The sequence below is a fragment of the Stegodyphus dumicola genome, chromosome 7 (assembly GCF_044657685.1).
Source record: "Stegodyphus dumicola isolate Sdum_Otavi_A_Nest chromosome 7, ASM4465768v1".
Classification (NCBI taxonomy): Eukaryota; Metazoa; Arthropoda; class Arachnida; order Araneae; family Eresidae; genus Stegodyphus; species Stegodyphus dumicola.
In genome coordinates this window covers 75,747,924-75,760,376 of record NC_140774.1, presented here as the reverse complement: position 1 = coordinate 75,760,376, position 12,453 = coordinate 75,747,924, and the positions used below count along the sequence as shown (strand labels likewise).

At 30.3% G+C, this 12,453-nt stretch overlaps 2 protein-coding genes across 4 annotated transcripts in view; one reads left to right on the top strand and one right to left on the bottom strand.

Moving 5' to 3' along the window:
* Positions 1-1,023, top strand: part of LOC118196996 (syntaxin-binding protein 1-like) — a 122,665-nt gene extending 121,642 nt beyond the window's left edge. Inside the window, exon 13 of one of the 2 annotated variants that reach the window (XM_085820479.1) lies at positions 844-1,023. In XM_085820479.1, coding sequence (XP_085676605.1) covers positions 844-854 — 11 coding nt within the window. In that variant the 3' untranslated portion in view covers positions 855-1,023. Of the gene's footprint in view, positions 1-181; positions 359-843 lie in introns of those variants that run through there. The other variant, XM_085820476.1, reaches the window with a different exon arrangement.
* The window catches only part of Snx1 (sorting nexin 1), a 48,753-nt gene that overhangs the window by 2,321 nt on the left and 33,979 nt on the right, over positions 1-12,453 (bottom strand). For both annotated transcript variants that reach the window (XM_085820472.1, XM_085820474.1), the window contains 3 exons: positions 11,334-11,539; positions 5,246-5,389; positions 352-504 (listed from right to left, as the gene is read on the bottom strand). In XM_085820472.1, coding sequence (XP_085676598.1) covers positions 352-504; positions 5,246-5,389; positions 11,334-11,539 — 503 coding nt within the window. The remainder of the gene's footprint in view (positions 1-351; positions 505-5,245; positions 5,390-11,333; positions 11,540-12,453) is intronic.

Sequence of the window (12,453 nt, the reverse complement as noted above, 5' to 3'; positions counted from 1 at the left end):
ATTTCTCTGACATCTTTTGAAGTCAAGAGTTCACTGCATGTGTGAGCAAAATAGCACCCAAAAAACTATTTTATTACTGATATTTCTTACATTTTAAATTAGTTGATTGATTGCAAATTTAATCAGAAAGTACAAATTTTTATGTCTGTGTTTAACTAATCTCAGATTATTCTTATTCTAGGTATGGAAACATTTTCTAGCCACAAATTATGCATAAAATCAATTTTTATATAATTGAAACATCTAACTGACAGACTACTTTTTATGTAATTGAAACAACTGGTAGAATACTTTTTATATAATTGAAACATCTTACTGGTAGAATACTTTTTAGTAACAATAATAACAAACCTGCTGCTGAGTTTCTAGGAGGGACTCCATGTATTTTACAATACTGACTTTAAAATCATGCACTCTACTCTTCTCAAAACGTTCAACTTCTTTGCGAATCATTTTTGAAATATTTTCAAATTCTTCTTGGCCACGTTCTGCCTTGGCCTCCCACTATGAAGAAAATTTTTAATGTAATAATAGTAAAAAGTAAAATACAAGTATATTCACTCTTTAAATGTCATGGTGAAAAATATAAACATACAAAACAAAAATTAAAGCAGCCAGTTTTCATGCAACGTTATTTCTCAGACTTACCAAACACCCATGAACAGCGTTTAGCACTGCTGCCTGTAATATATATAAGGACAACATTGTTTAGTGCATGCTCCACTAAGAGACTTGCCACCTTTTATTTTGAGGGTATAACTTGGTAAAAAATTGTAAAGGGGAAAAAAAAACACTTTCATCCATATTGTAGACATTACATGAAGTAAATTTTTCTCTCACTAGGTCAAATTTAATGCAACCAATTGTTTCATCAACTTTATTTCTTTCATCACAAATCACTAATGCTGAAATCGAGTGTCTCTTTTGGAAGTGGTACAACCAACGAGTGGAACAAATGAAATCTTGAAAGCCTAAATTTTTTGTAACCAGCAGAACAAATAAAATATTGAATGTCTAATTTTATTTTTGTACGCTCATTTGCTTTTGACTGAGTTATAGTTCCACTTAAAAGTAGAACTTTGAAAGAGTGCCTAGGACTGAACCATTCTAGAAGTAAAGTTTTAACATCTTCAAACTTACAAATGTGAAATCGATTGGATTTGTTCCCAGAAGTCGATGCAGCAGTATTAAGAATTTTTTTCAAAATCTTTAAGTATTGTGGATACGGTAGATTTGGCAGTTACGTACTCTTCTGGCAGTTGTACTTTTCTTCAATACCTACTTTTAGGATTAAGTTTTATTTGCAGCTCTTATGCCTGTCTTCTTCCTCTTGGTCATGAATCACATTCCAGCTCCTTGCAATTTAACATTAGTTGTCACATCCTGAAAGCTATCACAATGCAATCTACAGGTCTATCAAACAGTGTCACTAGAAAGTTTCAGAGAATAAAGATATATTGGTGCATGCATATATAACTAAACTACAGTGCAGTACATCTATGAAAATGCTTTATTGTAAATGCAATTCATTTAAAATTTAACTAGAATTATTCATTTAGTATGCTGTGCCCTAATGAGTTTTAGGAAGAAAAAATAACTCACCCCAGTGACCACTGGAAGAAGACAGTTACACTGATAATACAGGATTACTCAAAATTTAACATCAGTCATACTAGCTAACACTTAAAGAATAAGAAAAGACGATTGTGATTTCGAGCAAGGTCACTTGTGCTGGCTACGTTTTAAAGAATAGTGTTTTCTGTCATGTTTTCAATTAAATGAGACAGAACATTCTGAACAGGGGGAAATATATATAAGAAAAGCTTTGAAGGGTCATGTAAAGTGATAAAATATAATGATGCAGTAGACTAAAAAAACAGATTGTGATTTATGCTAACCAAAATTCACATTAACTAGTTTGTTTATTTAGGAAGCAGTCCGGCCTGCCTGATGAACGAAGCTTGTCACAAAGGAGCTGCACCCATATTATACTCACATTAACTGGTAACGTTTCCTGTAAGGTCACAAACACTGCTGCTGGGACTGAAATTTTATTCATGTTAACCAAGTGTTTGTCTTAAGAGAATTCATGCTGAAGGGGGAGGGGTTACTGTAATGCACATTTAGATATAAGATGAATCTTAATCTTTATTAACAGAAAAGTTCCTTTCTATAAACACCTGTTCATGTGAGAAGATCAGAATCAATTTCACAATTGTCTGTACTAGTGAAAACTCAGAAAATATTAAAGAGGAGGAAAAAATGACAGTAAAATGTGTCAAGAGAAAGACATTTTGGATCAAAAGAAGTTAAGGTGCTTCTTTATTTTTTACGGCCCACTGCTTATAGGATGTATTTTTTAATGAACTGTACCTCCACTCATAGCTCTTTGCAAAACGTCCCCAAATGGCTGGAAGTCCTAACTACAGTTAATTAAAGTCCAGCTGCCATTAAAAAATGGCTCTGAACATGGTTACTGTTTTGGCAGAGTTCACTAACAAGAGGGTTCTTGGAATCATTTAAATAAGAGAGGTTATAACAATACGAAAGAATTACAGATAATTCAATAACTGTTCTTATTCTTTCTTTTGAAAATTCTTCTAACAATATATGAAACTGATCACTTCTTCTCTGTAAAACAAAGCTATTGCATGCTAATTAACATCAATACAATTTTCATTTTGCCATAACCTTTTCTGGATTTTTTGCCATTAGCATACTTCGCAACTTCACGAAAATAAAAAGCAGAAATAAGTGCAAACATATTTTACATAGAAAGCTGACATGTATTTGAATATTTTGAAAGAATCACATGAAGGAAAAAAACTTGTAAAAATTAAGTATGTGAAATTAATTTTAAGATAATTATAGTAACTTTTTTAGTTTTGCTAAAAAGCAATTAAGAAATTCTTCTTTATAACATTATCATATTTAATTTCAAAATACAGATACTTGAAAATGCCAAAATGAATGACCAAAGATAATTAAAAACATAAGATGGAAATAAAATTATTTTAGTTTGTTATTTTTCTGAAAACCATTATTTTAATATAACTTTATTTTAACAATATTGTAATATATTTATTTAAAAAACCATCATAAAACTTAATCACTGAACCAAAAATTTTTAACATTAATTAAAAATCAACGAACTTGAAAATGCCAAAGGAGAACTCGTACTGCAAAAGATGAAGTTGCTTTTGGTGCAACACGTAAAATAATTTAAATCGTAACTCCAAATGTTCCAACAAGAACATGCAACTATAAATTTGCTGAACTGGCACAATTTATAGTCTCCTTAATAAAAATTGCAGAATTCATAGAAAATTTTCAGCATAAGGACTTAAAAACCAGGCAGTTTTCGTAAAACTTGCAACAAATTCATAAAAACTGGCAGGTATGCATTAAACATGGATTTAAAAAACTTGCTAATTATTGCCAGTCTACAGTATTACAGAAAATTTACTTAAAAGTCACAATATCCGCAATCATTTACTTTACTTTGCTTGATTGGTTGGTTAGTGGTTCTCCAACGGAATGTTCTGGGTCCATCAATCGTGCTGAAGTCAAGGCAGTCAAATTCATCCTGTAAATATGGAGTCCTCCTTAGTTTCAGATTGTTCTGTTAATGGGAGATTTTTCACAACTTCATTTCTTCTCCTTCTTTCTTCCTCATGGCCTTTGGTCCATAGTGACTATGAGCCAGTTTCCTTAGACATACACTTTGCACATTCAAATAACCTAACCAGAAACACATATCTTTTGTCCATGCAACTGAAGAATTTTCCAGTAAAAGTGCGATTTTTATGAACTTTACACACCAACCTTCTTGAAGAGTATACTTTCCTTACAGTAGGAGAAGACACAGCTGTGACATCAAGGTTGAAGGCCAAGAAACTTTTTTCAATGCAGACAAACAGTTGTTAACATCTGTTCGAAAAATTGGGTGTACAACCAACCACGCATTCTGAAACTTTCTTCCAAAGTGCGGTTCACTATTCCCTACAATGTCAGTTTGCGACAGATCCATTCCCAACTACGTGGTTTGAATTCTGTATCCATTCAAAGTGTTAATTCGCATTCAAGGGAGTCACAAAAAAAAAAAAAAAAAATATCAGATGAGCAAAATTAAGGAACTCTTGCAAATTTTAGCTCAAATAAAAGACTTTTAAGGAACATATACAAAGCTTGATGTATATAAATGACCACCGAAATAAATTTTTCTCAGGGATATTTAGCTGGTTAACACAAGCACATGTACATCCTCAATATATTCCCTTGTAAAAAATGAAGTTTATTAGCCCAGGAGGGCTATTAATTTTATTTTGGCATTTTGTGTCAAATCACTATAAACAGCATATCATTACTTTTAACTTTTTAATTTGTTGGCACCAAATATTATCGCCCTGTATTATATTTGAAGAAAATTGATAATGAAGAATCTGCATAAATGCATGTATGTTTCTGGCATTGTGATAAATGAATGGTACCTAGAGTCATCAAATTTTGAATAACGTAATCCTCCACCTGAATATGGGCACTGGAAGCCCAAATTTGGAATTTGTTTTATTATCTATTTCACATTTTCCAAAACTTAATGAATTTTTTACTAACAAATTCAACGATTTCAAAACGAGCAATGGCAACACTTTACAGCAGGAAATTTTTTTTTTTTTTTTTTTTTTACCTCCAGCATGAGACTGCATCAGAAATTCTAAAGATATGCTCTTTTTAAATCATTGTGATATTTCTTGAATTTCAAAGTTTTAAGTGTGAAGAACATATTTAATAAATAAACATAACACGCAAAATGTTAAAAAAGGGCCCCTTTAGGCACAATAAAAAATCTGAAATTTTCAAGTTTTTTTTTTTTTATCCTTACACAAATTTTGTTATAGTACTTGAATAAATACTTCATAGCCTTGTTAAATATTAATATGTTAAAAATCAGAACTGACTTTTAATTTCAAAAATAAATAAAGTTCTTTCATTAACACATACTGAAGTCCCAGTATGCCCTAATTCACTGTAATGAATTATAGATTATTAACAAACTATGTCAGTTATATTAGTAAATTAGCATAAACATATATTTTGAAACCAACATTTCAGAAAGAAAATGTGAACTCAGACTGAAGTTTAAAGTAACAATTTATAATAATAAATAACTTAAGCAAGCAAAATGTACAAATTGAAAATTAATTAAAATGTACAGTAGGTATATAAAGCAGATGAGGAACCTTACTTCAATGACTTCTTCCTTAGCCTGAGGTATTTTATCAGCTTTTCCAGCCAGCTCAAGCTTAGCTTTCTGTTCTCTTTTCTTCGTAAGAACTTGTTGAGCATGTTGCCAAGTTTGATATACTTTGACTCTCTGATGAAATACATCCTAAAAAACAAGGATTCATTTTTTAAAACTATTTTCGAATTATGTTCTCTTGCATGTGATTTTGTAAAACATTTTTTGAATATTTCAGTTAGAAAAGCTTAAGTTAAAAATACTGAATAAGCATTTATGTAAAAAAAAAAAAAAAATCCCTTAAGTGGAAAAAAAAGGTCTCACCCACATACATTTTCTGCACCAAACTGGATTTGATGGGTGAGCACTCACACATAGTTAAATGTTTAAAAAATCTTATAAATTTCTTTTAATAAAAATTTTAAATATTTTATTTTTGTGATACCTACATGCAAAGAAATGTGCTGAGTGAAATTGGCTGTACATGCAAGCTTCTTTGAAAGTCAATCATAGAAACAGAATTTAAAATGAATTAAAAAATCTGATGTGTACACCATATGACTTCCTTTTATAGAATATTAAATTATATACATTTGTTCCTGCATTTCATTTAAACTTATTTCCTCAAATTTCATGATATATTTCTCATTCAATTAATTTCTCTCTTAATGTCTAGGCAAAAATACATAAAAACTCAAAATATCTTCATTAAAAATTGAAAGATATAGAAAAAATAAAACACCAAATACCATTAAAACAATTAAAATTACAGTTTCTATGCAAAAATAAGCAATTCGGCCAGTAGGCACATTTTTTTTGGTGCACAAAACTAAAATTTTCTTTTGGTCCAACTCTGCAAAAAGACACTGAAGATGCAGAAAGACTTAATTCACTAATCTGCTAAGTTTCAAATCATTCTAAAGCCTACTCGTTTTTGAGTTATGCTAGATACATACATACGTACAGATCCCATGAAATCTCTTCTGAATCCATTTTAAATCAGTTTTTTAAATTCATTTCGGGAAAAAGAGTCCTTTATTCTGTTCTTACGTACAGATGTCATGCAAAAACATTGCCAAATTAAATTTGATAGTGGTCAAAATGGATATTTTCGTTGAAATATGGTATCCAGAATTTTTCGCGATTACAGTATTTCCTTTACTTTGTACGAAGAAGTAAAAATAGACGCAAAATATTTAAAAAGCAATTTAGACTGCTACCAAAAAGCATAAAATAAATGAAAGGGCTATCATAAGATAAACTGTCACTGTCAGATTCAAACTGCAAGTACCTCTAATATTCCACAAATTTAAATATAGGTTATACATATAGTTAAATTCTGCCAGTTGTCTTATCTCAAAGGTTATATATACAAAGCAAATATACAAAGCAAAATCACAATAAGCGAGACTGCCATAATTAATTCTGTTCCAGTCTAATTCCACTCAGGATTCCCCATGATGGAAAGTTGCACATCCAGTTGATGGAAAGTTGCATTTTGTTTGTCAGCGATGATACTCCTTGGCAAAGCTGTGGAAAGTTTCAGGATTTGGTTACCACTCTACCAAGGTTCTAGTGGAGAGGATGAATTTGTTTTTTCTCTTGCAGGTTTAAAGAACAGCATGTAGCTGCTATTCTTTTGCAGTATTACATCTGTAGGCAGATATATCTGTCTCTACTAGCTTGATACAATGGCCAGTGAGTTTACACTTTCCTCATGCAAAGTTTTCGTATGCAGGATTGGGTCTTCTTCTCTAAGAGCTATGTTTAAGTCCTTAGTCACACTAATGGAAACTATGGCAGTATGTGAGCAGCTCTGCACTCAACACATACATAATAAAATATAAGCCTCAGATTTTCTGCATCTGTGTCCCACACAATATTAAAAATTACTTTGCAATGGAAAAAAGACAGAAGGAGTTACTGTGTTTTTCCGAGCAAGAGGTCAAAACAGTTTCAGTCTTGTATTAAGGCACGCATCGAGTGGTGCGTTTTGCAAATTTATTTGTTTAAGTTTAAATATTTCATCCTTATAAATTGATAAACATGAGTGAGAAACTGCAGTGTTGATGGGAACAAAAAGATAAATACTCAAACTTTATATGATGGAAATAATTAAACGTTCTGAAGGTGCTGAATCTTTTGCTTCATTGTACGATGTAAACAGATATATGGTATGTTCAATTTTGAAAAAAAAAAAAAAAAAAAAAAAATTAAGGAATACATTCAAAATTGTGGAAATATTTCTTTAAAGATTGTTTCCAAAAGATATGGCATAGTGATGGATGAAATGGAAATATCTTTGTCATCATGGATTAATGATCAACATCAAAATAATGTTCCTCTGAGATTTTCAATTATTTAAGCAATCGCTCTTAGTTTGCATGAACATTGGACGCCAGATAAAATGCAGATTCAAATACAGTATTTCAAGCACGTAATCGCTGTTCAACAAATTTAAAATGAGATATTCTTTACATAATATTAAACTTGGTGGAAAATCAGCTCATGCAGATAAAGATGCTGTGAAAGATTTCCTTATTGTCCATATTATTGTAGATGGAGAATATTCTCCTAGTCAAATATTCAGTGTAAATTAAATGGGTTTATTCTGGGGAAAAAAAAAAAAAAAAAAAAAAAGCCTAATCATAAATTTCTATCGAAGGCAGAATCAGTTGCCTTTGGACATAAAACTTCCAAAATCTAGGTTTGGATATGCAACTAATGTTGTTGCGAAATACTTGGTTAAACAACTAATGTTGTTGAAAAATAAAATACATAACATATTACTTCCAGTTTTGATCAAAATGTTAATATTGCCAAAAAATGGTATTACAAGTCCATCCGTTCAATTTATTAGCTCTTCCCTGCTTGGACACTTCAGAATGTGAAAATCATGTCCTTCAGTCTTTCTTTGTTTAGATTTTCAATTTGCACCATACTTACGTTAGAAATATTTGATGGGAACATTAAGTTTCAAGTTTTATAAATGAATTTAAGCATATAGATTGCCCTATGTAAACACATGTAAAAAAATCATTTAAGTTTTAATTAAAAAATAAAATCTTATGCACATCATTAACTTGACCTTCGTTATTTTGCTCCGATTATTTTAAAATTACGCATATTGGCTATTAATGTAGAACATTTAAAATTGGATAAAATATTTAGAGAGAACTAGAATCTAACATTTTAAAATAATATTTTTGACATTCGGATAAGCACTTCCAAGAGTATAAAAACTTAACCTACTAAGATGAAACGAAAAACATTAAACAAAAAACGAACACGTCTACATGCTTCAGTACTGCAGGTTATCAAAAATGTTGGTATTTAGAAGAAAACCAAGGCGATTTAGAAAATTGTTTGGAATAATTAAATAACAAGGAACCAAACTACATAATTTAGATGAATAAATACAAAATTAGACTAAGATGACTCAACATTAGAGTTAGATATTAGAACTTCAATTTAATATAATAAAATAATAATAGCAAAGTCTAAAATCAACCAACACTTAAAAAAAGCTCAATACTTTGATTCCCATGATATGAAATTATTCAAAATAGTAATTCAAAAATTTTATGCAGAATAAACCAGTAGATGAATTTTTGAAATTCACTCAAAGTTACGATTCATGATAATGTTACACTTAACCAAACAGGGGAAAAAAAAAAAAAAAAAAAATTATTTGAAATCTTGTTTATCAGGATATGCTGTACCAGCTATAGGAGGGCTTTCAGTTTTGGGAGCTAATTAGGATTCAGCTATAAAAATTCTCAAAAATAGATAGTCAAAATTAAATAATATACATTTCCAAATTTTTAAATTTCAATCCTATTCAAAACTCTAATGAAGCGAAAAAACTGCAAAAACTTTGATACCATTCAAATTAGAAGCCTTTCAGCACTAGAAATAAATCCAGAAACACATAAAATGTGTCAAATATGTCAAAAGAATCCTTTGTTACTTGCATTTCATAGAGTTTCGAGAAGATGAGAAAATCGCAAAGTCATCTAGGACAAATTCCAAAATTTTATTGCCAAACATAAGAACCAGTGGAAATCTATAATCGAGCGAGCTGCATAGTAGGGGAGGGTTTTATGAAAGACTCATTAGATCAGTCCAAGAATGTTTAAGACAAATTGTAGGGGAAGAATTGTTGAACTGAAGAAATGTCGATACTACTCATCAAGGTAGTCAATTCTTAACTCACGGCCTCTGATCTACATTTCTAATCAAAACAATGAACCACAACTCTTTAACACTAATCCATGTTCTAAAGACAGACAGAGAAAACAGTTCAAAGTATCACCGAGTTTTGCAAAAATGATCGGAAGTAAAACAAAATCAAAAATGGCTTCTTTAACTATTATGTATTTTACGCTCTCAAAGTTTGTTCCTCAGAACCACTGCTTGCTAATGAACTCAATTGTTTAAGATCAGTACAAACCGACCAAGAATTTTCTCTCAAGGTCATTGATAAAGCCTTTAAAAGATTTTGAACTTACCATCAAAAAAGATGTTTTGCTGTTAGAAATAAAATTAATAACTTTGTTGTGTTTCCATTTTATCCTTCTGTCAGTTATGAAGTTATATGGATTATCCAAAAGTTTAATTTAAAAATAATTTTCTCATCTATTAATAAAATCCATGGTTCATTCCTTAAAGGTTCTATTACTGACTTTCATTCTTAGAGAATTAATAGCATATAGTGCCAGTATGGTTTGAAATATCTCAACCAAACTTAAAGAGCATTGAAGTTTTGCATCAAGGAACATGAATCTTGTGTCCAAAAAGACAAAATTAACAAGTCTTTGACTTGACAGCTAATAATAGCTGGGAATATAATCATAATTTTGACTTTGGGTTTGAAAAAATTATCTAAGAAGCTTCTCCCATCGGAATTAGATTTTTTTAAAGCTTTTCATATTCACAAAGATTTAGCTTGTTTAGTTAATTAATTCAAGTCCAATCCAATCTTTCCTAACACTTTTAAAAATCCTATTAACATAATTTTTCAATTTTCATTGCTAATTTTGTCGACAGATAGTGCTATCTTCACTACTACCTTACTGTTACTGCAGTAGGGTATAAATAAGACCGTTATGCCTAGTTATGTCTTGGAAATTTCTTTGCTCTTGATGAAGAGGGACATGTTTTCAGGCCTGCCACTCAAACAGGAGAATGAAATTCAGACTTTTCCAGGTGTGTTTTAAGAAAATTCCAGTCTATCCGCATAATGCGCATTGGCTGTGCTTTAGAGATAAATTAATTATGGTAACACTTGAAAACACAAAAATTTGACAATTACATAAGACTAGAAGAAAGTGATGAAAAGTGACGCCAAGAAGAAAGTGACGCCAAGAAAGTGATGGCTTTCATCAATGTTGGCATAAAAATCGTTTTTTTTTTTTTTTTTTATCACTGTATGAAATTCCCCGGTTTGCCCTCAAAACTGATTGAGTTTTTTTGTCTAAATCTACGTGAAATATGAGGTTTAATTTAAAGTTTCACTTCAACATGTTTCTCTTTTGATTTAAATTACTGTTATTTTATGCGACTACTTAATACACAGCAAAAGGTTTTGATAATTTTCAATATAATTGTTTTACTCTGTTTTTTTTTTTTTTTTTTTTTTTTTTAATGTTTTTCTCTGAATGGCTTCTATTTCAAATGCAATTTCAATATTTCTGAAGATCTCTAGTAACTTTTAAATACTTTACAACAACTTGAAAATGCCATTTCAAGATTTTAAGAAATGCAGAAATTGTGCAGCAATTGTAAAAGCATGTATGTGTACATGGTTTTCAAAAATACATCTTAAAAATTAAATATGCCACATTTGTTAAAGCACAAGGAGGAAAAAGAATTTTTTTATATGTCTTATCATTTAGCAAACATTCAAAAAAATCTGGGTTTCCCTTTTTATTTTTACTTTAAATGCTGGTGTTATAAAGACGAAAATAAAAATTGATACAAATAAAACTATCAAAAAATATTTGGAATTTATACAACACCAAACAGCAAATGTTTATTTACTTTGTTAAAACGAAAACCTATGCTCACATTGCATTAAAAATCTGCAACAAACCTTAACAGATCCAATGAGAGAGATGTAATCCTTAAGTAATTCTGATAGAAGGAAAAAATCTTGACCAGCTTGATGGCTATGTAACTGTTCAATTTTCTCTTCTACTTCAGCCAACTGAGACAAAGCACGAGACAATGCAGTATGTTCCTCACAATTCCCCAACATTGCTGCACTTTTTGCAAAAGCACCAGTATTGGTAGCTAATTCTAAAATGAAGTACCCAAAGGAAATTAGAAATCAATTTATTTTCAACTAGATTAATTGTTTAAAAATATTTATTGCTTTAGAGAGATCTTAATATACAGAATAAAGGATACTTTTAAAGTATCCATCAAATTTAAACATTACAAAAATCAATATTATAAACTGGCTTTAAAAATTGAGCACACAAGTTCTTACCAACCTAAATTAAATCTAACCATAGTACTGTTTCGTAAAACATAACATTTTCCTGCTTTCAGTTTTCATGATAAAACTTTATCACTTCATGTTTTAAAATTATAAACTAAACATTTTTATGTTATCAGAATTTTACACAAGGGTAACTAATACAAATAAGCAAGTTGATTATAATTTAATAAAAAATGAATTTTCATATAATTTATGCTACCATATCATAAGCTATCAGAAGCATACAGCATTGATTATAATGCTTTAAACCAAAATAATTATGCAATATTGTCACTGATTTTTTTTAAAGAAAAGATAGTTGCATATTAAATACTACCAACAATTTCTATAAATGACAACCTGCCAATAAATAAGATTACTTCTTACACACATAAAGTCATAACCATTTTCTGTTAATAGCATATCTGATCAATTTTTTAAACTTTCATAATTGCCCCTTGAATTTTTCAAGATGTGAAAATAGTTAAAGGTTTATTTGATTATGGCGAAGCACTCAAGGGTTATCTGCCTAAGGGAAGATATGCCTTATTTAGTTATTTAGTGGAGGATTTTCAAAGAGAAACTTGCTTGTAATGCACATTACACATGGGGAAAAGCACAAAAACGCCCATGCTGCTAGCCCATTTTATATTATTTGAACCCTGAACCAAACTACCAGTGTTCAGTGATTTTACTGCTCAGCTGCTGGTAAGCCTGATGTGAAAACTAT